This window comes from Leptodactylus fuscus, chromosome 9 (assembly GCF_031893055.1).
Source record: "Leptodactylus fuscus isolate aLepFus1 chromosome 9, aLepFus1.hap2, whole genome shotgun sequence".
Taxonomy (NCBI): domain Eukaryota; kingdom Metazoa; phylum Chordata; class Amphibia; order Anura; family Leptodactylidae; genus Leptodactylus; species Leptodactylus fuscus.
The window spans coordinates 7,987,050-8,014,069 of NC_134273.1; the positions used below are offsets into that span (position 1 = coordinate 7,987,050).

The 27,020-nt window shown below is 48.2% G+C and overlaps 1 protein-coding gene across 2 annotated transcripts in view; it reads left to right on the top strand.

Moving 5' to 3' along the window:
• Positions 1-439: 439 nt before the first annotated feature.
• PGM1 (phosphoglucomutase 1) overlaps positions 440-27,020 on the top strand; it is a 31,426-nt gene continuing 4,845 nt past the window's right edge. The window contains exons 1-8 of one of the 2 annotated variants that reach the window (XM_075287947.1): positions 440-861; positions 19,536-19,698; positions 20,702-20,848; positions 21,431-21,556; positions 22,254-22,444; positions 22,763-22,917; positions 24,057-24,172; positions 26,832-26,967. In XM_075287947.1, coding sequence (XP_075144048.1) covers positions 616-861; positions 19,536-19,698; positions 20,702-20,848; positions 21,431-21,556; positions 22,254-22,444; positions 22,763-22,917; positions 24,057-24,172; positions 26,832-26,967 — 1,280 coding nt within the window. In that variant the 5' untranslated portion in view covers positions 440-615. Of the gene's footprint in view, positions 862-16,055; positions 16,329-19,535; positions 19,699-20,701; positions 20,849-21,430; positions 21,557-22,253; positions 22,445-22,762; positions 22,918-24,056; positions 24,173-26,831; positions 26,968-27,020 lie in introns of those variants that run through there. The other variant, XM_075287946.1, reaches the window with a different exon arrangement.

Here is a 27,020-nt window from a genome sequence, read left to right on the forward strand (position 1 = left end):
GAACAGTAACTGACAGCAGCCAATGAGGTCGCAGCTTTCATGTTACCACAGAAGGTTTGAGATTAGAAGCAGCCTTCCCATTGGTTGCTAAACGTAACAGAAGCAGCCTTCCTATAGGTTGCTAAGGCTAACAAGCAGCCTCCCCATTGGTTGCTAAGGGTAACAAGCAGCCTTCCTATTGGTTGCTCAGGGTAACAAGCAGCCTCCCCATTGGTTGCTAAGGGTAACAGAAGCAGCCTTCCTATTGGTTGCTCAGGGTAACAAGCAGCCTCCCCATTGGTTGCTAAGGGTAACAAGCAGCCTTCCTATTGGTTGCTGAGGGTAACAGCTGCTCTCTGTATACAGCGCAGTGTGAGGCGTCACAAGTGGAGGTGACAGCTCCGAGTGACGACGCGATCCCGGCAGTGAGGAGGAGGCCGCGGGCGGGGTCTCGCCGCTTATTGGGCGGTGAGGAGGGCCGGGCCGCTCCTGGCTGACAGCTCAGTCCCCGGGCTATGGTGATCATTGGGCCGGCCGCCCTCCCTCCGCCCCCCGGTTCCTCCCCGTGTACGGAGCGGCCTGTGCTCACACACTCCGGCTCCTCAGGCTTCGCTTCCTTCATTGCCTACCGCAGAGATGGTGAAGATTGAGATCGTCAAGACCAAGGCTTACCCGGACCAGAAGCCGGGCACCAGCGGCCTGAGGAAGCGGGTCACCGTGTTCCAGAACAGCCCGAACTATGCGCACAACTTCATCCAGAGCATCATCTCCTGCACCGAGCCCGGGGAGCGGCAGGACGGGGTGCTGGTAGTCGGGGGTGACGGACGCTTCTACATGAAGGAGGCCATCCAGCTCATCATCCAGATCGCGGCCGCCAATGGGGTGAGTAGTGCGGGTGTGAGGGGAGATGTGCTGCAGCTCAAGGGCAAAGAAATGGGGGGCGATGTCCTGCAAGGACAGGGAAAGGATGGCGTGCAAACCTCTGCAAGGCTAATATTATGGAGTGCGATGGGCTGTAGGTCAGTGAGTGCTGGGGTGCGATAGGCTGCAGGTCAGTGAGTGCTGGGGTGCGATGGGTTGCAGGTCAGTGAGTGCTGGGGTGCAATAGGCTGCAGGTCAGTGAGTGCTGGGGTGCAATAGGCTGCAGGTCAGTGAGTGCTGGGGTGCAATAGGCTGCAGGTCAGTGAGTGCTGGGGTGCGATGGGTTGCAGGTCAGTGAGTGCTGGGGTGCAATAGGCTGCAGGTCAGTGAGTGCTGGGGTGCAATAAGCTGCAGGTCAGTGAGTGCTGGGGTGCGATGAGCTGCAGGTCAGTGAGTGCTGGGGAGCAATGGTCCTCAGGTCAGTGAGTGCTGGGGTGCAATAGGCTGCAGGTCAGTGAGTGCTGGGGTGCAATAGGCTGCGGGTCAGTGAGTGCTGGGGTGCAATAGGCTGCGGGTCAGTGAGTGCTGGGGTGCAATGGGCTGCAGGTCAGTGAGTGCTGGGGTGCAATAGGCTGCGGGTCAGTGAGTGCTGGGGTGCAATGGGCTGCAGGTCAGTGAGTGCTGGGGTGCAATGGGCTGCAGGTCAGTGAGTGCTGGGGTGCAATGGGCTGCAGGTCAGTGAGTGCTGGGGTGCAATAGGCTGCAGGTCAGTGAGTGCTGGGGTGCAATAGGCTGCAGGTCAGTGAGTGCTGGGGTGCAATAGGCTGCAGGTCAGTGAGTGCTGGGGTGCAATAGGCTGCAGGTCAGTGAGTGCTGGGGTGCAATAGGCTGCAGGTCAGTGAGTGCTGGGGTGCAATAGGCTGCAGGTCAGTGAGTGCTGGGGTGCAATGGGCTGCAGGTTAGTTAATGCTGGAGTGCTGTCACGGAGTGCAGTGGGCTGCAGGTCAGTGAGTTGTGGGGTGCGATGGGCTACAGGTCAATCAGTGCTGGGGTGCAATGGGCTGCAGATCAATGAAGGCTGGGGTGGAAAGGATGGAGTGCAAACCTCTGCAAGGCTAATACTATGGAGTGCAATGGTCTGCAGGTCAGTCAGTGCTGGGATGCGATAGGCTGCAGGTCACGGAGTGCAATGGGCTGCAGATCAATGAAGGCTGGGGTGTGATGGGCTGCAGGTCAGTGAGTGCTGGGGTGCAATGATCCTCAGATCAGTGAGTGCTGGAGTGCAATAGGCTGCAGGTCAATGAGTGCTGGGGTGCAATAGGCTGCAGGTCAGTGAGTGCTGGGGTGCAGTGGGCTGCAGGTTAGTTAATGCTGGGTTGCTGTCACGGAGTGCAATGGGCTGCAGATCAATGAGTGCTGGGGTGCAATGGGCTGCAGGTCAGTGAGTGCTGGGGTGCAATGGGCTGCAGGTCAGTGAGTGCTGGGGTGCGATGGGCTGCAGGTCACTCAGTGCTGGGGTGCGATGGGCTGCAGGTCAGTGAGTGCTGGGGTGCGATGGGCTGCAGGTCAGTGAGTGCTGGGGTGCGATGGGCTGCAGGTCAGTGAGTGCTGGGGTGCAATGGGCTGCAGGTCAGTGAGTGCTGGGGTGCAATGGGCTGCAGGTTAGTTAATGCTGGGGTGCTGTCACGGAGTGCAATGGGCTGCAGATCAATGAGTGCTGGGGTGCAATGGGCTGCAGGTCAGTGAGTGCTGGGGTGCAATGGGCTGCAGGTCAGTGAGTGCTGGGGTGCGATGGGCTGCAGGTCACTCAGTGCTGGGGTGCGATGGGCTGCAGGTCAGTGAGTGCTGGGGTGCGATGGGCTGCAGGTCAGTCAGTGCTGGGGTGCGATGGGCTGCAGGTCAGTCAGTGCTGGGGTGCGATGGGCTGCAGATCAGTCAGTGCTGGGGTTCAGTATGCTGCGGACACTTTGGGGTGCACTCACACAGCCTTGCAGATGCTTTTGCTGCCCAATCTATTTGTATATTTCTTCACCCCAATGATATCCCGTCTGTATATTACATGTGTGATGTTGTGTACACAAACCCATCTGACAGGGAGGATAAAGGGGGGAGGGGTCTTTAATTTCATCAGTGTTGCCACCTTTGTTGTTGTTGACTTCATCATGCTGAGACTTGTAGTACCACAGCCTCGGCCTGATGCTTTTGGATCCCTCATCTCCCAGGGGTCCCTGTTATAGCCACCCCTCCCCCCATCCTGCCTGTACGGATCATTAGACCCGGGGAGGACAATCCTCAGAGCCCGCAGAGATGCCAGTGCAGCAGAGAACAGCTGAGTCCTGCCAGACGTGAACTTGGTGTCACCTTGTAGATGGCATCATGTGACCTTTGACATTTAAAGTGACCTTGCAGGAATCTAGACTGGAGTGTGCGCTTACAGCTGCCTGCGATCTGTCTCATTGGATTTGGGCGAGGTAATGTCATTGAGAATCCCGGACACTTTATATAGAAACCTCAGGGACGAATCCGGAATATTCTGTTATCAGCCATAACATTAAAACCACCTAACCAATATTCTGTAGGGCCAGGGCCCGAGCACTGTCTGCAGCCCAGGGCCCGAGCACTGTCTGCAGCCCAGGGCCCGAGCACTGTCTGCAGCCCAGGGCCCGAGCACTGTCTGCAGCCCAGGGCCCGAGCACTGTCTGCAGCCCAGGGCCCGAGCACTGTCTGCAGCCCAGGGCCCGAGCACTGTCTGCAGCCCAGGGCCCGAGCACTGTCTGCAGCCCAGGGCCCGAGCACTGTCTGCAGCCCAGGGCCCGAGCACTGTCTGCAGCCCAGGGCCCGCTCATTATAGTGGTTACGCCTGGAAGTGGAGCTGGTTCTGCCTGTATAACTAGTATACGGCTTCTAGTAGCCAAAACACCTGATCAGGACGGATTTTGTTGTCAGACCTCTACCAGTCCGATACCGATGACCCATCTTGGGGACCTTCAGGTCCTGGACAACCCCTTTAACTCCTTTGTGTCTGAGGTTCATCAGCGAGCAAACCTGTGTCGAAAAGTCGAAATTCTGCTTCATCTTACCGTCTGACAGGGGAGGAATCTGGAGAGGATGCTGAGCCTGAAGACTGCCTCACATTCCTGTGTGTGAACCTAGCCTTAGGTGCTCAGTGCTGCCCCCCAGGGATCAGGCTTGTATTTCCAGCTCCTGTCACAGATGATCGACCGGATTGGAATTGGATTTAGTCACCACTGTGACCACTTTGTCGCCTTTTTCAGACCATTGCTGTGTGGCAGGGGGCATTATCCTGCCACTGCCATCAGGGGGCACTGCTGCCATGTGCTTGGTCTGTAGGTAGGTGGTAGATTACACAGTAACATCCACATGATGGTTCCAGAAGAACATTGCCTGGACCATCATCACACATTATACTGCCCCCTAGTGTCATCTCCTCCCCAGGTAAGTGACGCACATGCACACCCGGCCGTCCACATGATCCCCCATCCATGACCACCATCTATGTGACGTGTAACTGCTGATATGTTACATGACACATACAGCAGTACATGGAGCGTATACGTCATGTGACCTGCTCTCGCTCCGTGTGGACTCATTGTCTGTCCGTTCACTGTTTGGATGGATGACCTCGGCCTGATGTCTGGAGCGACCGGAGCCAGATCTTGTTGCCGCACCGTCTGCCATTGTCTATACTGATGCGGTAGGTTTCAGATCAGTATAGGCGAGTATTCCGGATACAGCGTGGCATGTGTCGGCCATTGACGCCCATTTTTGTACAGTTCCTTTCCAAGACACCCTGAGCCAGCGTATACTAAAGGACACCATTGGTATATAGCGGGTACCTGTGTATACTCCCTGACTGACTATATACCTATAGAGTGCATGCAGGTAATGTTTTGTCCCCATTTCAGGACACTTGTACGGCGCCCGCTGCAGTATTTCGTCCTGTCATCTACGTGTGTGTACACAGAGTAACAGTGTAGTAAGATTTCACCACAATGTAATAATCTGCGCTGTGTGAGCTGTGACTAAACTTCCTCCCTGCATATGTAACAGGGAGTCGTCCACACGGCCGGGTTATGGCCTCACACGTTGTATGTCGTCTGCGTGTACATACTCCTATACGATCACATAGATCTTGCTTACCAGTCACAGCGCCGTACATTGTATAGTGGCTGTGCTTGGTATTGCAGCTCAGCCCATTCATTAGAATTGGACTGAGCTGTGATCAGGCCATGTGACCAGAGAATGGGAATCTCTTTTCCTAACCGTCATTTCAATACCCATCAGTTAAAGGGGTTGTCTATACGAAACAACCCCTTTAAAGCAATGATCAGGAAGGCTTGAGTCGTCCCTCCGGATCCCAGGGCTGCCATGTTACTACAGATGCTGGCTCGGTGGCGTAGCCGTGTGCAGGACGCTGCGCTGTATTATACACTCCGCGCTCCTTATGGTGATTCTTCACTAACCAATGTCTCACATAACTGGCTTCTTATGGATGTGCTCTCCTTCCTGTACCGAGGGCCAAAAAATGTGCCCCGCATCCCTGCGCCCGGCTCTGCTTTGGCACGAGGCCTCGGATTGTGCTTTATTTTGTAGAAGGAAGGTTTCATGAATGTCGCTCACGTCTCTGAGCGGTCACAGGGGCCTGGAAGAGGAAAGGCTCTGTATACACGTCAGATAGACGCTCGATCGTGCTGACAACTTGGCCATTTTGGCTGACAAACATTAAAAAAAAAAAATCTGTTGTGAGGGAAATTTCTGCCTACAGATCTGCTGTGGAGTTGTCAGGTTGTCGGGTTGTGTCTGGGCTCTTGGTCACAGTGATCTGGTGTCAGGATACAGATCTGCTGTGGAGTTGTCGGGTTGTCGGGTTGTGTCTGGGCTCTTAGTCACAGTGATCTGGTGTCAGGATACAGATCGGCTGTGGAGTTGTCGGGTGGCTGGGCTCTTGGTCACAGTGATCTGGTGTCGGGATACAGATCTGCTGTGGAGTTGTCAGGTTGTCGGATGGCTGGGCTCTTGGTCACAGTGATCTGGTGTCAGGATACAGATCTGCTGTGGAGTTGTCGGGTTGTCGGGTGGGCTCTTAGTCACAGTGATCTGGTGTCAGGATACAGATCTGCTGTGGAGTTGTCGGGTTGTCAGGTGGGCTCTTGGTCACAGTGATCTGGTGTCAGGATAGTTTTGCTGTGGAGTTGTCAGGTTGTCGGATGGCTGGGCTCTTAGTCACAGTGATCTGGTGTCAGGATACAGTTCGGCTGTGGAGTTGTCGGGTTGTCGGATGGCTGGGCTCTTAGTCACAGTGATCTGGTGTCAGGATACAGATCTGCTGTGGAGTTGTCAGGTTGTCGGGTTGTGTCTGGGCTCTTGGTCACAGTGATCTGGTGTCAGGATAGTTTTGCTGTGGAGTTGTCAGGTTGTCGGATGGCTGGGCTCTTGGTCACAGTGATCTGGTGTCAGGATACAGTTCGGCTGTGGAGTTGTCGGGTTGTCGGATGGCTGGGCTCTTGGTCACAGTTATCTGGTGTCAGGATATAGTTCGGCTGTGGAGTTGTCGGGTTGTGTCTGGGCTCTTGGTCACAGTGATCTGGTGTCAGGATACAGATCTGTTGTGGAGTTGTCAGGTTGTCGGGTTGTGTCTGGGCTCTTGGTCACAGTGATCTGGTGTCAGGATACAGATCTGCTGTGGAGTTGTCAGGTTGTCGGGTTGTGTCTGGGCTCTTGGTCACAGTGATCTGGTGTCAGGATACAGATCTGTTGTGGAGTTGTCAGGTTGTCGGGTTGTGTCTGGGCTCTTGGTCACAGTGATCTGGTGTCAGGATATAGATCTGCTGTGGAGTTGTCAGGTTGTCGGGTTGTGTCTGGGCTCTTGGTCACAGTGATCTGGTGTCAGGATACAGATCGGCTGTGGAGTTGTCAGGTTGTCGGGTTGTATCTGGGCTCTTAGTCACAGTGATCTGGTGTCAGGATACAGATCAGCTGTGGAGTTGTCGGGTGTCTGGGCTCTTGGTCACAGTGATCTGGTGTCGGGATACAGTTTTGCTGTGGAGTTGTCAGGTTGTGAGAGGACTTGGCTCTTGTACAGTGTCAGTGCCGCGCCCGCATGTTCGGCTGGTGAATCATATACTCCAGGCCATGGAGATCCGGACCTCACGCACGTCTGACTGTGCCATCACTTTAGGGCAGGAGTTAGCAGGGTCAGGTGACTGAGGACACAACAATGGCGACCCCACCGATCTCTAGGATCTGCCGCTTATACACAGTCCCCAGGACATGGCTGACTCCTGCCATTTCCCATCATGCCTTGCGTCTCAGCTCCATTTGCCAAGATACCTGCTGGATGTTACAGAATAGAAACATTTGATGTTTTACAACCAGACGGACACATTGTATCAAATCAGGATGGGAGAAAGAATTGTATCGCTCATAGAGGATTGTCTCGACTGGATACAACTGTAACAAACCCTCAGCTGTGACACGTTTCAGCTCTGTACTTAGTTCAATCCTCTGGATATAGACAAGAATGTTTCTATTCACTGACAGTCGGCAGAGAGAGGAGACCTGCGAGGAGGATCCCCTGATAGTCTGTGGGGTCCGCAGGTTTCCGCCTGTAACCTCTTTTCAGGAGAATAGGGTTCCTGTCTTTTGGGTCCCTAAGAAAACCCAAAGGATGGAAACCAGAATGTTAGTGTGACCCTAATGTAATGCCCGAGCGTCTCCCTGTATAATGGGATTATTCTTGTATATTACGTACATTCCTCCAGCTCTTTCCCGTGACCTTGTCCAAGACGTTATTGATTGTGGCGGATCTTAATCCCATTACCATTCTAAAAATACCACAAAGTATCAGGACAGGTACAGTAAGTCTCCTTATCTTCTCCTACATGTAGTGTCCCCTCCTGATAACCAGCCATGATGTCCTTATTGTGGTCGGGTTATCTTCTCATACATGTAGTGTCCCCTCCTGATAACCAGCCATGATGTCCTTATTGTGGTCGGGTTATCTTCTCATACATGTAGTGTCCCCTCCTGATAACCAGCCATGATGTCCTTATTGTGGTCGGGTTATCTTCTCATACATGTAGTGTCCTCCTGATAACCAGCCATGATGTCCTTATTGTGGTCGGGTTATCTTCTCATACATGTAGTATCCTCCTGATAACCAGCCATGATGTCCTTATTGTGGTCGGGTTATCTTCTCATACATGTAGTGTCCTCCTGATAACCAGCCATGATGTCCTTATTGTGGTCAGGTTATCTTCTCATACATGTAGTGTCCTCCTGATAACCAGCCATGATGTCCTTATTGTGGTCAGGTTATCTTCTCATACATGTAGTGTCCTCCTGATAACCAGCCATGATGTCCTTATTGTGGTCAGGTGATCTTCTGATACATGTAGTGTCCTCCTGATAACCAGCCATGATGTCCTTATTGTGGTCAGGTTATCTTCTCATACATGTAGTGTCCCCTCCTGATAACCAGCCATGATGTCCTTATTGTGGTCAGGTTATCTTCTCATACATGTAGTGTCCTCCTGATAACCAGCCATGATGTCCTTATTGTGGTCAGGTGATCTTCTGATACATGTAGTGTCCTCCTGATAACCAGCCATGATGTCCTTATTGTGGTCAGGTTATCTTCTCATACATGTAGTGTCCCCTCCTGATAACCAGCCATGATGTCCTTATTGTGGTCAGGTTATCTTCTCATACATGTAGTGTCCTCCTGATAACCAGCCATGATGTCCTTATTGTGGTCAGGTGATCTTCTGATACATGTAGTGTCCTCCTGATAACCAGCCATGATGTCCTTATTGTGGGCGGGTTGCATTTCAAGAGAAAAGATGTCACCACTGAGATGTTTCGAGAAAATCTATACAACTGCAAAATTTAAATTTATATTTGCATAAATGTTTAACTCTTAATTGTCTATAATGAATCTGGTTCTGTTCATGGGAAAACCTTTAACCTGAAATGACAGTATTAAACGCTGCTGCCCCTGTTTCTGGCTGCGCCGCCCGTCATAGGGCAGAGGGGCCGCGGTTCTGGCCTTGGATGTTCTGCAGTAAACACTCCACGTCCTGGTCAAAGGTTGCAGAGACTTACAAACAATCCTCCATTGGTCTGCGGTGAGAGGAGAATCCTTTACACGTCCCATAGCGGGGGCTTTAGTAGGACTGTCTGATGTGGGCGCCGTGCCATAATACCGCATGTGGGGCTCTCTTCACATTGATGCTTCTCTTAGGAGCCCATGTTACCGATTTGGTCAAATGTGGCAGAAAAAATGATGCCAAACCAAAGTGCAGATGTGAATGGAGCCGTACTCTCTAATGCTCACTGTCCGTTGTTCTGGTCCATCAGGGGACCAGAGCAACGCAGGGGCAGACCGCAAAAATAGCAGTCACGCTATAATGGGGTCTGCAGCTCCTCAGGTGATAGATATAATAGAAGTTATATAGAAATTCACAAACGGCGTAAATCTACGTAAATAATACGTGTCTGTCACCGTAACCTGCTGCCTGCCAGTGACAGCCGGACCTCAGAGAGAAGGCAGCGATGATATATTGTCACTAAGTATTGTTTACAGCTATGGGAGCCGCCATGATGCTTCCCCCTGGCTCAGTGGTCATGTGATCCGCCAGGAGCTGCTGGGTCCTAGAGGACTCAGTTCATTTGTGTGAGGAGGCTGCGTACCCCTAATGTACAGGGGAAATCTAAAGATGTCATATTAATAACTATTATTATGTCCTGGGGGCACAAAGTGTAAAAATAAGGTTTTTTTTAATTGCAGAAAAAAAAATGAACCCTTCCCTCAACACCCATATTACAGGTTCTAACCCAAAACTATGTGTCGCCTACATGAAAATTACCGTAATGGAGAGGAAAAATTAATAAAAAAAAATAATTTATTAGTGTTTTGTGCTATTAAAAAATAGACAGGTTGCAGTGATGTAATTCCTTATGTTCACCACCAGGGGGCGATCATGTACTGACAAATCTGTCACCTCTCCTTTATAGTATTTGCAGTCTCTTTGCTGACCTTAGATCATAGATCCGGCGCTGCCTTTATCACTATAGTAGTAGTATTATACCTGATAGATATTTGCTGAAATTTGGGTTACAAATGACTCACAGGTGAGATCCTGAGATCTAGAGAGGTAGAGACAACATGTGGATTATTACACCATTGCGTAGGTAGAGTCCTGTATAGGTATAGCCTACACCACATTTTATCGTAGTGAATGGCCCTGGGTCTGCTGGTGGTGTCATGGCGGTTTCCCCGCTTCTCCCAGGGGCCGCGCTCCTATTTGCAGAGCAGATTCTTGTTCCTGTGACCTTAATCAAATTAGAAAGGATTAAGTTACAGGACTTGGGAACTAAATACCAGACTGTGTCCACCTATCCCCATCGTGTGGACTCAGCCAAAAGGTCAGCGAGGAGGGAAGAGAAACAGGTGTTGGGGTCGGGTCCGGTTACAGCCGAGCTTCTATAACCACAGAAGTTACCTCCAACAAATTCCTGGCGAGAAACTGATTCCAGGCATTTACCTCAATTAGTGTACATAGCAATATATGTAAGAGCAAAGTGCAGGGACCCGCGCCGAGGTCTGATCAGTGACCATGTGACAGCGCCAGCCTCAAAGTGCCCATCTGTCTGTTATCTAGTCAGGGCATGAAGGGAAAAGGAGCTTGTGTAGAGCAGATAACTGCAGGTGAGGGACCAGAGAGTAGGGAAGTACCTGGGATAACTGCAGGAGAGGGACAAGTAAGAGGGAAGTACCTGGGGTAACTGCAGGAGAGGGACAAGAAAGTAGGGAAGTACCTGGGGTAACTGCAGGAGAGGGACCAGAGAGTAGGGAAGTACCTGGGATAACTGCAGGAGAAGGACAAGAAAGTAGGGAAGTACCTTGGATAACTGCAGGAGAGGGACCAGAGAGTAGGGAAGTACCTGGGATAACTGCAGGAGAGGGACAAGAAAGTAGGGAAGTACCTGGGGTAACTGCAGGAGAGGGACCAGAGAGTAGGGAAGTACCTGGGATAACTGCAGGAGAGGGACAAGAGAGTAGGGAAGTACCTGGGATAACTGCAGGAGAGCAACAAGAGAATAGGGAAGTACCTGGGATAACTGCAGGAGAGGGACAAGTAAGAGGGAAGTACCTGGGATAACTGCAGGAGAGGGACCAGAGAGTAGGGAAGTACCTGGGATAACTGCAGGAGAGGGACCAGAAAGTAGGGAAGTACCTGGGATAACTGCAGGAGAGGGATAAGAAAGTAGGGAAGTACCTGGGATAACTGCAGGAGAGGGACAAGAAAGTAGGGAAGTACCTGGGATAACTGCAGGAGAGGGACCAGAGAGTAGGGAAGTGCCTGGGATAACTGTAGGAGAGGGACGAGAGTAGGGAAGCACCTGGGATAACTGCAGGAGAGGGACCAGAGAGTAGGAAAGTACCTGGGATAACTGCAGGAGAGGGACCAGAGAGTAGGGAAGTACCTGGGATAACTGCAGGAGAGGGACAAGAGAGTAGGGAAGTACCTGGGATAACTGCAGGAGAGGGACAAGAGAGTAGGGAAGTACCTGGGATAACTGCAGGAGAGCAACAAGAGAATAGGGAAGTACCTGGGATAACTGCAGGAGAGGGACAAGTAAGAGGGAAGTACCTGGGATAACTGCAGGAGAGGGACCAGAGAGTAGGGAAGTACCTGGGATAACTGCAGGAGAGGGACCAGAAAGTAGGGAAGTACCTGGGATAACTGCAGGAGAGGGATAAGAAAGTAGGGAAGTACCTGGGATAACTGCAGGAGAGCAACAAGAGAATAGGGAAGTACCTGGGATAACTGCAGGAGAGGGACAAGAGAATAGGGAAGTACCTGGGATAACTGCAGGAGAGGGACAAGAGAGTAGGGAAGTACCTGGGATAACTGCAGGAGAGGGACGAGAGTAGGGAAGCACCTGGGATAACTGCAGGAGAGGGACCAGAGAGTAGGAAAGTACCTGGGATAACTGCAGGAGAGGGACCAGAGAGTAGGGAAGTACCTGGGATAACTGCAGGAGAGGGACAAGAGAGTAGGGAAGTACCTGGGATAACTGCAGGAGAGGGACAAGAGAGTAGGGAAGTACCTGGGATAACTGCAGGAGAGCAACAAGAGAATAGGGAAGTACCTGGGATAACTGCAGGAGAGGGACAAGTAAGAGGGAAGTACCTGGGATAACTGCAGGAGAGGGACCAGAGAGTAGGGAAGTACCTGGGATAACTGCAGGAGAGGGACCAGAAAGTAGGGAAGTACCTGGGATAACTGCAGGAGAGGGATAAGAAAGTAGGGAAGTACCTGGGATAACTGCAGGAGAGCAACAAGAGAATAGGGAAGTACCTGGGATAACTGCAGGAGAGGGACAAGAGAGTAGGGAAGTACCTGGGATAACTGCAGGAGAGGGACAAGAGAGTAGGGAAGTACCTGGGATAACTGCAGGAGAGGGACCAGAGAGTAGAGAAGTACCTGGGATAACTTCTGGGAGAGGGACAAGAGAGTAGAGAAGTACCTGGGATAACTTCTGGGAGAGGGACAAGAGAGTAGGGAAGTACCTGGGATAACTGCAGGAGAGGGACCAGAGAGTAGGGAAGTACCTGGGATAACTGCAGGAGAGGGACCAGAGAGTAGGAAAGTACCTGGGATAACTGCAGGAGAGGGACCAGAGAGTAGGAAAGTACCTGGGATAACTGCAGGAGAGGGACCAGAGAGTAGGGAAGTACCTGGGATAACTGCAGGAGAACGACAAGAGAGTAGGGAAGTACCTGGGATAACTGCAGGAGAGGGACCAGAGAGTAGGGAAGCACCTGGGATAACTGCAGGAGAGGGACAAGAGAGTAGGGAAGCACCTGGGATAACTGCAGGAGAGGGACCAGAGAGTAGGGAAGTACCTGGGATAACTGCAGGAGAGGGACAAGAAAGTAGGGAAGTACCTGGGATAACTGCAGGAGAGGGATAAGAGAGTAGGGAAGCACCTGGGATAACTGCAGGAGAGGGACAAGAAAGTTGGGAAGTACCTGGGATAACTGCAGGAGAGGGACGAGAGTAGGGAAGCACCTGGGATAACTGCAGGAGAGGGACCAGAGAGTAGGGAAGTACCTGGGATAACTGCAGGAGAGGGACCAGAGAGTAGGGAAGTACCTGGGATAACTGCAGGAGAGGGACCAGAGAGTAGGAAAGTACCTGGGATAACTGCAGGAGAGGGACCAGAGAGTAGGAAAGTACCTGGGATAACTGCAGGAGAGGGACCAGAGAGTAGGGAAGTACCTGGGATAACTGCAGGAGAACGACAAGAGAGTAGGGAAGTACCTGGGATAACTGCAGGAGAGGGACCAGAGAGTAGGGAAGCACCTGGGATAACTGCAGGAGAGGGACAAGAGAGTAGGGAAGCACCTGGGATAACTGCAGGAGAGGGACCAGAGAGTAGGGAAGTACCTGGGATAACTGCAGGAGAGGGACAAGAAAGTAGGGAAGTACCTGGGATAACTGCAGGAGAGGGATAAGAGAGTAGGGAAGCACCTGGGATAACTGCAGGAGAGGGACAAGAAAGTTGGGAAGTACCTGGGATAACTGCAGGAGAGGGACGAGAGTAGGGAAGCACCTGGGATAACTGCAGGAGAGGGACCAGAGAGTAGGGAAGTACCTGGGATAACTGCAGGAGAGGGACCAGAGAGTAGGGAAGTACCTGGGATAACTGCAGGAGAGGGTTAAGAGAGTAGGGAAGTACCTGGGATAACTGCAGGAGAGGGACCAGAGAGTAGGGAAGTACCTGGGATAACTGCAGGAGAGGGACTAGAGAGTAGGGAAGTACCTGGGATAACTGCAGGAGAGGCACAAGAGAGTAGGGAAGCACCTGGGATAACTGCAGGAGAGGGACAAGAGAGTAGGGAAGCACCTGGGATAACTGCAGGAGAGGGACCAGAGAGTAGGGAAGCACCTGGGATAACTGCAGGAGAGGGACCAGAGAGTAGGGAAGCACCTGGGATAACTGCAGGAGAGGGACCAGAGAGTAGGGAAGTACCTGGGATAACTGCAGGAGAGGGACAAGAAAGTAGGGAAGTACCTGGGATAACTGCAGGAGAGGGATAAGAGAGTAGGGAAGCACCTGGGATAACTGCAGGAGAGGGACAAGAAAGTTGGGAAGTACCTGGGATAACTGCAGGAGAGGGACAAGAGTAGGGAAGCACCTGGGATAACTGCAGGAGAGGGACCAGAGAGTAGGGAAGTACCTGGGATAACTGCAGGAGAGGGACAAGAGAGTAGGGAAGTACCTGGGATAACTGCAGGAGAGGGACAAGAGAGTAGGGAAGCACCTGGGATAAATTGCAAGAGAGGGACAAGAGAGTAGGGAAGCACCTGGGATAACGGCAGGAGAGGGACAAGAGAGTAGGGAAGCACCTGGGATAACTGCCTTAGAAAGACAAGAGCAAACAGGGCTGCACCCAGGATAGCTGCAGGTGAGAGACATAAGAGCAGGGCAGAGAAGAACATTGGGTGTATACATAGAGTAGAGAAGTACCTAAGATAACTGCAAGAGAGTGACATAAGAGAGCAGGGCAGAGAGGAGCCAAGGATAAGTGCAGAAGAGAGACCTACAACAGCAGGGCAGATAAACACCTGGAATAAGTACAGGAGAGATTCCGAAACAAGAAGGGCAGAGAACAGAGAAGTACCCGGGATAACTGCAGGGAAGCACCTGGATATCCAGTATTTAGGAGAGACACTAGAGAGCAAGTCTGTAGCAGGGAAGAAACCTAGAAACACTAGGAAGCAGGGGGCTGGTATACCTGGCATGTAGAAGAGAAACTTGCTGTGTAGTAAGTGGGCACTAGAGGGCAGACCGTACCTGGTATACCCAGTATGTAGTAGAGAGGCACTAGAGGGCAGACTATACCAGTTATACACAGCATGTTCAAGAATCAAACAAGCTTTATTGGCACGTCTGAATAGGTATTTGGCTAATAAAGCTAGTAAAGTGTGTGTGGGGTGGGGGAGAGTTGTAGGTGGGCATCAGAGGGCAGACTATACCTGGCATACCAAGTGTGTAGTAGGAGGGCACTAGAGGGCAGACCATACCAGTTATACATAGTATGTAGTAGGTGGGCACTAGAGGGCAGACTATACCCGGCATACCAAGTATGTAGTATGGGGGCACTAGAGGGCAGACCATACCAGTTATAAATATTATGTAGTAGGTTGGCACTAGAGGGCAGACTATACCAGTTATACATAGTATGTAGTAGGTGGGCACTAGAGGGCAGACTATGCCTGGCATACCAAGTATGTAGTAGGGGGGCACTAGAGGGCAGACCATCCAAGTTACACATAGTATGTAGTAGGTGGGCACTAGAGGGCAGACTATACCCGGCATACCAAGTATGTAGTAGGGGGGCACTAGAGGGCAGACCATACCAGTTATCCATAGTATGTAGTAGGTGGGCACTAGGGGGCAGACTATACCCGGCATACCAAGTGTGTAGTAGGGGGCACTAGAGGGCAGACCATACCAGTTATACCTAGTATGTAGTAGGTGGGCACTAGAGGGCAGACTGTATTTGACACGATTGGTATGCAGGGCAGTGCCAGGGATCTTTGGCCATATGTAGTATTAGGATACAGGACGGTGGTATCTATATAGAAATGTCAGTCTGGAGTTGCTCTTGCGCCAGGTGACGCCCCGTGCAGGTGGAGACCTGGCTCTTATGCATTTGTCACTCCCCAACAATCTGTGCCTGGTGTTGGCTGGCAGCGGCCCAGGGCTACCGGGTGAATCCTGGAATACTCCTCATTTTCTCGGTCGGCCTAGATGGAGGAGATATCGCCTTTGTCCTCAGCCGTCTTCTCCCGGACCCCTCACCTCGAAACCTTCAACATGAAATCCCGGCAGATCCTCCTGCTAAGGTGTGAAGCACAATCCATGTATACGTTTAATATCCCCTCCTGTGACATTGATGGTTGGGGACATGTGTACGGAGCGTTCTTCAGTTACACTTAGAAACCGCATCGTCCTCGCATCCAGGAGCTATTTTTGGTTTCCCCTGGTTGAATGTCTTGCTGCTGGATTTGACATTGCTGCTCCTTAAATCACTTTCTTCTTTTTCACCCCTTTTTCCTTTTATTTTTCTTTAAATTTTTGCACATTTTTGTGTTTTTTTTTTCACCGCGCTGCCTCTATGCATTGACGCAATGGATGACGGCCCCATCCCATTACTGACGTTACCAACAGCGCCGTACTATGACCAGCGGCCGGGAACCAGTGGACTGAGGAAGAAGACTTATTATTTCGAGACCAAGATCAACTACCTTCAGAATTTTGTCCAAAGTATATTTTTTTCCATTGACCTGCGGGACCGGCAGGGGTCTACCATGGTGGTCGGCGGGGACGGCAGATATTTTAATAAATCTGCTATTGAAACGATAGTTCAGATGGCTGCTGCGAATGGGGTGGGTATAAGACTCTGCTGAGATATCTTCTAGGATGGGCAGAAGGTTGTGTTTGTGTCTTTGTGATTTTGTGAGTTTTATTTTAGATAAATATTTTGATTTCGAGGAGATCTGTCATATTAGTTTATTTCTATTTGTTATTCATTCGATAATCTAGAACATAACTTATTGAAACAATGTATCCTGTTTTTTCTGTCTCCTATATTTTGGTTATTTTTTTGCCCCCCTCCCTCCTGTAAGTCGCATATTGTAGCGGAAGCTTTTAAGATTCCATGAATGAGTGAGATTTTACATTTGACAAGTGGCATGAAAGACGGATATACCGCGCCGCTCACTGCTCGCCGTCTGGGCAGCTCAAGGGAGATTATTTTGCAGTATATTTATATATTATCTTATCTTATGGTTATGATTTTTTTTCTATAATTTATTAATCCATTATTCCTATCATTTACTTTACAAAATTTTATTACGTTTAATTTTATGTCTGTGTTTTGTTTATACATATATGAATATATATATATATATATATATATATATATATATATATATATATATATATATATGATATTATGTTTTGATATAATGTGGTGCACAAATACATAATGAATATATAGGTTCATGTGTCCAGAGAGTTCTTACCTGTTATCCGTTTCCTTAGATCTTGCTGCTTTATAGCTGTGGTCGGTGACTATAATTGTATCTACAGTGCCTGGAGTCTGTGGTAGTCTGAGACACGCCCCCTGCCTCCTTATTGGTCCAGGCTTCTGCGTTCTCCCACCTCCTCAGATTTACCTGCTCTGATTGGCTACTTTGTATAAACACAAGCCCAGGAGTATTATTACAGCAAGGATAGTGGTTATACAGGACAGATACTACCCCAATGAGGCCTGAGGGTCACTGCAGGTTATCTACCCACCCAATAGAGGATAACTGCTATAGTGATGGTGGTCCGAATGATGAGACCACCACTGCTCATGAGAACAGGACTCCAGTGTCCCCTCCACTGCTTCATTCAGCTCTCAGGGGCGGTCCAGTGCTGCAGTCTTATAGAGATGAATGGAGCAGCAGTGTAAAGACTAGGCCTAAGTAACCACAGTACAAGGATAATACACACAGTGATGTCACAGTACAGGATAATACACACAGTGATGTCACAGTACAGAGATAATACACACAGTGATGTCACAGTACAGGATAATACACACAGTGATGTCACAGTACAGGATAATACACACAGTGATGTCACAGTACAGGATAATACACACAGTGATGTCACAGTACAGGATAATACACACAGTGATGTCACAGTACAGGATAATACACACAGTGATGTCACAGTACAGGATAATACACACAGTGATGTCACAGTACAGGATAATACACACAGTGATGTCACAGTACAGGATAATACACACAGTGATGTCACAGTACAGGATAATACACACAGTGATGTCACAGTACAGAGATAATACACACAGTGATGTCACAGTACAGAGATAATACACACAGTGATGTCACAGTACAGGATAATACACACAGTGATGTCACAGTACAGAGATAATACACACAGTGATGTCACAGTACAAAGATAATACACACAGTGATGTCACAGTACAAAGATAATACACACAGTGATGTCACAGTACAGAGATAATACACACAGTGATGTCACAGTACAGGATAATACACACAGTGATGTCACAGTACAGGATAATACACACAGTGATGTCACAGTACAGGATAATACACACAGTGATGTCACAGTACAGGATAATACACACAGTGATGTCACAGTACAGGATAATACACACAGTGATGTCACAGTACAGGATAATACACACAGTGATGTCACAGTACAGGATAATACACACAGTGATGTCACAGTACAGGATAATACACACAGTGATGTCACAGTACAGAGATAATACACACAGTGATGTCACAGTACAGAGATAATACACACAGTGATGTCACAGTACAGGATAATACACACAGTGATGTCACAGTACAGAGATAATACACACAGTGATGTCACAGTACAAAGATAATACACACAGTGATGTCACAGTACAAAGATAATACACACAGTGATGTCACAGTACAAAGATAATACACACAGTGATGTCACAGTACAGAGATAATACACACAGTGATGTCACAGTACAGAGATAATACACACAGTGATGTCACAGTACAGGATAATACACACAGTGATGTCACAGTACAGGGATAATACACACAGTGATGTCACAGTACAGGATAATACACACAGTGATGTCACAGTACAGGATGATACACACAGTGATGTCACAGTACAGGGATAATACACACAGTGATGTCACAGTACAGGATAATACACACAGTGATGTCACAGTACAGGATAATACACACAGTGATGTCACAGTACAGGATAATACACACAGTGATGTCACAGTACAGGATAATACACACAGTGATGTCACAGTACAGAGATAATACACACAGTGATGTCACAGTACAGGATAATACACACAGTGATGTCACAGTACAGGATAATACACACAGTGATGTCACAGTACAGAGATAATACACACAGTGATGTCACAGTACAGGGATAATACACACAGTGATGTCACAGTACAGAGATAATACACACAGTGATGTCACAGTACAGGATAATACACACAGTGATGTCACAGTACAGGATAATACACACAGTGATGTCACAGTACAGGATAATACACACAGTGATGTCACAGTACAGGATAATACACACAGTGATGTCACAGTACAGGATAATACACACAGTGATGTCACAGTACAGGATAATACACACAGTGATGTCACAGTACAGGATAATACACACAGTGATGTCACAGTACAGAGATAATACACAGTGATGTCACAGTACAGGATAATACACACAGTGATGTCACAGTACAGAGATAATACACACAGTGATGTTACAGTACAGAGATAATACACACAGTGATGTCACAGTACAGGATAATACACACAGTGATGTCACAGTACAGGATAATACACACAGTGATGTCACAGTACAGGATAATACACACAGTGATGTCACAGTACAGAGATAATACACACAGTGATGTCACAGTACAGGATAATACACACAGTGATGTCACAGTTTTTTGATTCCTTTCTTCTTCCTGTCGGATTCTTTCCCTATTATATAATAATCTTCTTCTAATGTCTTGTGCTCAGATTGGACGTCTCGTCATTGGACAGAACGGCATCTTGTCCACCCCTGCTGTGTCCTGCATCATCCGCAAAATCAAAGCCATTGGAGGAATCATACTGACGGCCAGTCACAACCCCGGGGGCCCCAATGGTGACTTTGGCATCAAGTTCAACACTTCCAATGGAGGTGAGAAAAAACCTACCGCCAAACCGGAATGAAAATCATCAGACTTGTAGGTATATACTAGATGTAATGCAATCCTGAGCCTACCGTTCTGCACTGACACATTGTAACAAATTATCAGGACGAGAGAAAGATTTGAGCTGCAGGGAATCTAATGAAATTGTAACAAACCCTCATCTGTGAGACAGAGCGCCCCTGTTTGTAGCCAGTGAATGGGAACATCACACCCGGAGCACTCGGAAATGGTGAAAAACTGAATGACAAAATCTATGCGCTGTTAACCTTTTAGGCTCTGTGAGCGCTCAGGGATTCTGCACAGATATGAACCTGCAGTCAATGATCGGCCTGATTTGGCAGCCAACGACCAGGCCGGTTTTTGCATTTTTTACTGTCCAGTACCAGAACGTCTTTATTTTTCTGTCAATGTGACTGGTAACTCTTGCAGGTTGACAGGTTTAATGGCGCCATTTTGGGGGAGATATTTCTCATTGATTTACTTCTGTCCTCTCCCAGAAAGAGAGTCTGAGCCCACGTGAGTGCAGTGATGGCAAGTATTTGCTTGGTCTTTATGGATGTAGTCGTCCGGTCAGACGTGGGAACCTTCTATAGATCTTACTGACATGTAATAGCATCGCCATCCTGCTTTCCTGGGGTGCTGATGTCTAATAAAAGGATACGTAAAGGGCTAAATGCCAAGGACCTGAGTTTTTCCGATCCTGGGTATTATGGTCAGGTGCCCAGCTTCATCCGGCATGGACGTACAATGCTGTGTGCCGATACGTACGCCGTAACAAGGTGTTCACAATAAGCCCCATATTGGTCGCCAGCAGTCACTACGGGGTTAAGCTCGCCGGATTGTCAGATTCCAGAGTAAAGGAAGTTTTACCGTTTTTCTTCTCCGTCGCGGGGGCGGCACATAAGTAGGAGGTGACGGGTCAGATAAGGTTTTGGCAGGTGCGGTGTAAAGCAGGGTCAATCCGTGCTAACCGTCTCATGTTTCCTCCAGGCCCCGCACCCGAAGCCATCACTGACAAAATCTTCCAGCTCAGTAAGACCATCGAGGAATACGCCATCTGCCCCGACCTCAAGGTTGACCTCTCCACCATCGGGAAGCAGCAGTTCGACCTGGAGAATAAGTTCAAGCCGTTTACAGGTGAGACAGTAACTTGCCGCAGGTCTGCAGTAAGTCCTAATGCCCACACTGCCGAGGGGGGCGCCAACACGAGTGAGAGTATGTGCCGCACGTGACAGGCCAGCCACTACAATGGGGGGATTCATCGTGACTGGCGTATTGTACTCCGGTCTTTATATCCTCTGCACAAGAGGAGGATGCGCTAAACCCAAAGACACGCTAGACCCCTCCTCCAGGAATCTGTACCCCTCAGCTAAAATCTAACCTAATGATGATGTACTTGCAGGGCACCCACTGCTGGTTCACTGGTAAAAGTGAGTGCGGCAAAACACACCGCCTGTGCCTTGGCTACACATAAAAAAAGTCCTGTAGCATGGAACACGTCAGGGAACACGCCCGGCAGACCTGAGGCTGGGTGATGGCGAGTGCAGGGCCTCTGCCCCATTAGGGGTTACACAGATGTAATCTAATATATTGGGTTTCCATAGATGGGTCTAGGCCCCAGAGGTGTATCCCTATAAGGGGTTAATAGCCGATTAATTGACGTGTTTCAGATGCCCTCCATCTCTGACGCCATCTTCTGTCTATGTCTGTGACTTGCAGTGGAGATTGTGGACTCGGTGGAGTCGTACGCGAACATGCTGAGGAACATCTTCGAATTCAGTGCCTTAAAAGAACTTCTCTCAGGAGAGAACAGGCTGAAGATCCGGATTGACGCCATGCATGGAGGTAACCAGCCTGCTGTAGGGGCCCCACAATAGATCTGTCTAGGGGCCCTTGAGTTCTGATTGCTTTCCTTTGTGCATCGAGTGATCGTAGATTATCTCATATATATAAAAATGAGTTTCTGTCTGTTTGTTCTTTATGTGCGACCAAACGACTGGACCAATCCTCACCAAATTTGGGACACCGGTACATCAGGTGTCCGGGGACGTTTTAGACCTGACCTCAGCTCTCTAGGACGTACCGTTTCTGAGATATAGTGTTCCCAAAAAAGGACCTGCATTAGACAAAAGGTCACATGTCGCAGGCGCATAGTCTCCACATGCACACAGCTTTACTCCAGGTTTCTATAACAACCCAGCAATTTGTCTTCACTGCTATAGGTCAGCTTTAAAGGGGCAGGGTTCTGTGGATGACACTGTTGCACAAGGTCACACACACACAGTTTTACTCCAGGTTTCCATATCAACCAATTGCAGGTTTTTCATTGAGATCCAAACTGAGACCTGCATGATCACATGACACTTACGGACCAATGGAAACTCACAGATTCTTCACTCTTCACATGCACATAGCTTTACACCAGGTTTCCATAGCAACCAACCTATTCTTTTGGGGCCACTACACAAACAAAAAAGTGAACTATACCCATGCGAAGCCGGGTCTTTCTGCCAGTATAATATATATTTTTATTCTCAACCAGTTGTTGGACCCTACGTAAAAAAAATTCTCTGTGAGGAGCTGGGCGCCCCTGCAAACTCTGCAATAAACTGCATCCCGCTGGAGGATTTTGGGGGTCACCATCCTGATCCAAACTTAACCTATGCATCAGAATTGGTAGACACTATGAAGACTGGAGAACACGACTTTGGTGCTGCCTTTGATGGAGATGGGGTAGGTTGGGCAGCCTGGGAGGATTCTGCCGGGGTAATTGGTTCTTAGATGGTGGTGTTGGAGGGCGGGTGATATGAATCTGCCCCATTAGAGGTCATAGATGTAAAAACTGTAAACCCATTAGCGGTGATATGGCTGACAATGATAGCGGTCAGATAGCTACTTCCTGCCCAGTGACCAGGTGACGGAAGAATCGGCCCATTAGAAGTAGCTGCAGAGCGGGGGAGGGCGGCACGTGGGGGTTCGGAGGCCCTGCCAGGGTTTTATTCCTTTTGTTGCGGTTTTATATTTTACTGATCTTCTTGTTTTTGTCCCCAGGACCGGAATATGATTCTTGGGAAAAACAGTTTCTTTGTTAACCCATCGGACTCCGTGGCAGTGATTGCCGCTAATATATTCAGTATCCCCTACTTCCAACAGACGGGTGTTCGTGGCTTGGCCAGGAGCATGCCAACCAGCGGAGCGCTTGACAGGTAAGTTGTGTAGTGTGTTTGTGCTGGGTGGAGGAGGGGCGAAATCTGTGGGGTTTTTTGGGTAGTTTTAACAGTTAAAGCAGCTATAAGGGCCTGGAGAGACCACCGTACACCAGTGTTTAGACACTGGTGTACGGTGGTTTTCACATTTTTAATATTCACTAACAGGCCTTGTCACCTGTATGACTGGGGAGGGGGATAACTGAAGGATTAGTCCTTCAGTTATCCCCCTCCCCAGTCATACAGGTTACAAGGCCTGTTGGTGAATATTAAAAATGTGAAAACTGTTTTACAATATCTTACTTCAGTCCTGAGATATGATCAATTCAAGTCACGGACTGAAAGCCTGAGGCTGCACTACTGAGACATGAACCTAATATCTGCAGAATTCAGTGTTTGTGCAGATCTAGCGTGCCCTCTACATCCATACATCCTACTCGGCGTCTATAGTGATGTGTTCTTATAAAGTCTACATGCCAAACGTACACCAGGCAGAAAACGTCTTCATTCAGTAGTGCAGCCTCCTGCTTTGGGCCTGTAACTTCAAGCGATCTTATCTCAGGATAGAAATAAGATATTTAAAAACGGTTTTCACATTTTTAATGTACAGCACAGAATCTTTTTGATTATTACAGAAGGTCTACAGTACCTTATGTATATATCCACCGTACGAGCAGGATCAAAGACGTCTTATTAGTCCCCAGGACGTATCCAAGAACACTACTTGGCCCATTTTAATGATCCCCCACCCCCACCCCTTTCCAAGCCATCAAAAACAGAACCTGTCAGGTTGTGACATTTAATAAATACTAAAGTAAGTGACCCGCCAAACACACACGTCCTTGTATTTCACCTCCGTCCCCATGTCGCCATGACCACGCGGAAAATAAGAGTTGTGAGAAAGCAGAGGCCTGGATTTGTAAGTCCATAAAACTTTAAAAAGTGAACGTGTTTATTACATGTCCTGTCGGCGCGTGAAAATTCTTCTTTCATTAAAAAAAATATATGAAGTAAAACACTTCGCAAAAGCGAAATAAAAAAGAAAAGCCGGAGCTTAATTAGAGCGAGCGAGGCCGCAACGCCGGGCCGAGCTGTGAAAACCATAATCCAGTGTTTGCATTTCGTTCTTTTTCTTTTAGAGTGGCGAAAGCTACAAAGATCGCTTTATACGAGACCCCGACCGGGTGGAAATTCTTTGGAAATTTAATGGATGCGAATAAACTCTCGCTGTGCGGAGAGGAAAGCTTCGGAACCGGTAAGAGGCGATCCTGAGGGTAATGACAACACGGGATCTGCATGTGCTATAAAGAGGATCTCCGAGGGTAGAGAGAGGGTGGCGAGAGACCAAAACTGCTAGTACAGCCTGGTAAACCATGGACCGGACACTGTACTCACTGGAGATCTACTGTCCCCTCCCCCCACCTGCAGTCAGATGAAAATGGACCCCACCTGATAATGACCTGCCCTAAGAATAGTCCTAGAGAACCCCTGAAAGTAAATTATAATTAACATATGTATTACATTTACATATAAACGTGTCTCTACATACATACAGTACTTACTGTGATTTGTATTATACTCCAGAGCTGCGCTCACTATTCTGCTGGTACAGTCACTGTATATATACATTACATTACTTATCCTGTATTATACTCCAGAGCTGCGCTCACTATTCTGCTGGTGCAGTCACTGTGTACATACATTAAATTACTTATCTTGTATTATCCTGTAATGTAATGTATGTACACAGTGACTGTACCAGCAGAATAGTGAGCGCAGCTCTGGAGTATAATACAGGATAAGTCATGTAATGTATGTACACAGTGACTGCACCAGCAGAATAGTGAGCGCAGCTCTGGAGTATAATACAGGATAAGTAATGTAATGTATGTACACAGTGACTGCACCAGCAGAATAGTGAGCGCAGCTCTGGAGTATAATACAGGATAAGTAATGTAATGTATGTACACAGTGACTGTACCAGCAGAATAGTGAGCGCAGCTCTGGAGTATAATACAGGATAAGTAATGTAATGTATGTACACAGTGACTGTACCAGCAGAATAGTGAGCGCAGCTCTGGAGTATAATACAGGATAAGTAATGTAATGTATGTACACAGCGACTGCACCAGCAGAATAGTGAGCGCAGCTCTGGAGTATAATACAGGATAAGTAATGTAATGTATGTACACAGTGACTGCACCAGCAGAATAGTGAGCGCAGCTCTGGAGTATAATACAGGATAAGTAATGTAATGTATGTACACAGCGACTGCACCAGCAGAATAGTGAGCGCAGCTCTGGAGTATAATACAGGATAAGTAATGTAATGTATGTACACAGCGACTGTACCAGCAGAATAGTGAGCGCAGCTCTGGAGTATAATACAGGATAAGTAATGTAATGTATGTACACAGTGACTGCAACAGCAGAATAGTGAGCGCAGCTCTGGAGTATAATACAGGATAAGTAATGTAATGTATGTACACAGTGACTGCACCAGCAGAATAGTGAGCGCAGCTCTGGAGTATAATACAGGATAAGTAATGTAATGTATGTACACAGTGACTGCACCAGCAGAATAGTGAGTGCAGCTCTGGAGTATAATACAGGATAAGTAATGTAATGTATGTACACAGTGACTGCACCAGCAGAATAGTGAGCGCAGCTCTGGAGTATAATACAGGATAAGTAATGTAATGTATGTACACAGTGACTGCACCAGCAGAATAGTGAGTGCAGCTCTGGAGTATAATACAGGATAAGTAATGTAATGTATGTACACAGTGACTGCAACAGCAGAATAGTGAGCGCAGCTCTGGAGTATAATACAGGATAAGTAATGTAATGTATGTACACAGTGACTGCACCAGCAGAATAGTGAGCGCAGCTCTGGAGTATAATACAGGATAAGTAATGTAATGTATGTACACAGTGACTGCACCAGCAGAATAGTGAGTGCAGCTCTGGAGTATAATACAGGATAAGTAATGTAATGTATGTACACAGTGACTGTACCAGCAGAATAGTGAGCGCAGCTCTGGAGTATAATACAGAATAAGTAATGTAATGTATGTACACAGTGACTACACCAGCAGAATAGTGAGTGCAGCTCTGGAGTATAATACAGAATAAGTAATGTAATGTATGTACACAGTGACTGCACCAGCAGAATAGTGAGTGCAGCTCTGGAATATAATACAGGATAAGTAATGTAATGTATGTACACAGAGACTGCACCAGCAGAATAGTGAGTGCAGCTCTGGAGTATAATAACTGTATTCTAACTCGGTATCAGTCTCTGATGCAGATGTGAATGTTGCCTTATTCTATAATTTACATTAATAATACAAATTCCTATAATCCAGACTCGCTGCATCCCAATCGGCTCCATATTTTGGATTATCTATAGCATATCCATATATACATTACATATCTCACATATGAGGGGAGAGATATTTCAGGAGAGTTTTTCTCTATAACCTTCTGTATATTGTGTTTTGGTAAATGCTGGATTACAGGAGATTTTCCGTATAATCCGCCTTGTCCTGTATCCGTTTTTCCAGCGCGCTCATCTCTGGTCGGGACAGCTCGGTGTTGCTCACACTGTCAGGTCTGAATATGCCCTGACACCAGCGCGCCTCGCACGTCTCTTCCTGCCGAGTACATTTGATTTGGCGACGGCTTTGTGGGACGTTTTTTATAACTTCTATTATTTTACAAATGTAGAAATTAAATTCAGCATTTTATATGGAAATTCCTCCAAGCCAAAAATCATCTATGACAGCAGGGGGGGGGGGGGGGGGGTTCAGCTTCCAGACACCCCCACCAATGTACAACTCCTAAGACGGTGTAGATATATATCCCTCTATAACCTCTGACTACATTGTTTTTTTGTTGCTTGAATCCTGACAGGTTCGGATCACATCAGGGAGAAGGACGGACTGTGGGCTGTACTGGCCTGGTTGTCAATCATCGCCGCACGCAAACAGAGCGTAGAAGACATCCTGAAAGATCACTGGCAAAAATACGGACGCAATTTCTTCACCAGGTAACTGAAGAATCCCAAATATAGGCCTTTATGTATCGTACTGATCCTGATTT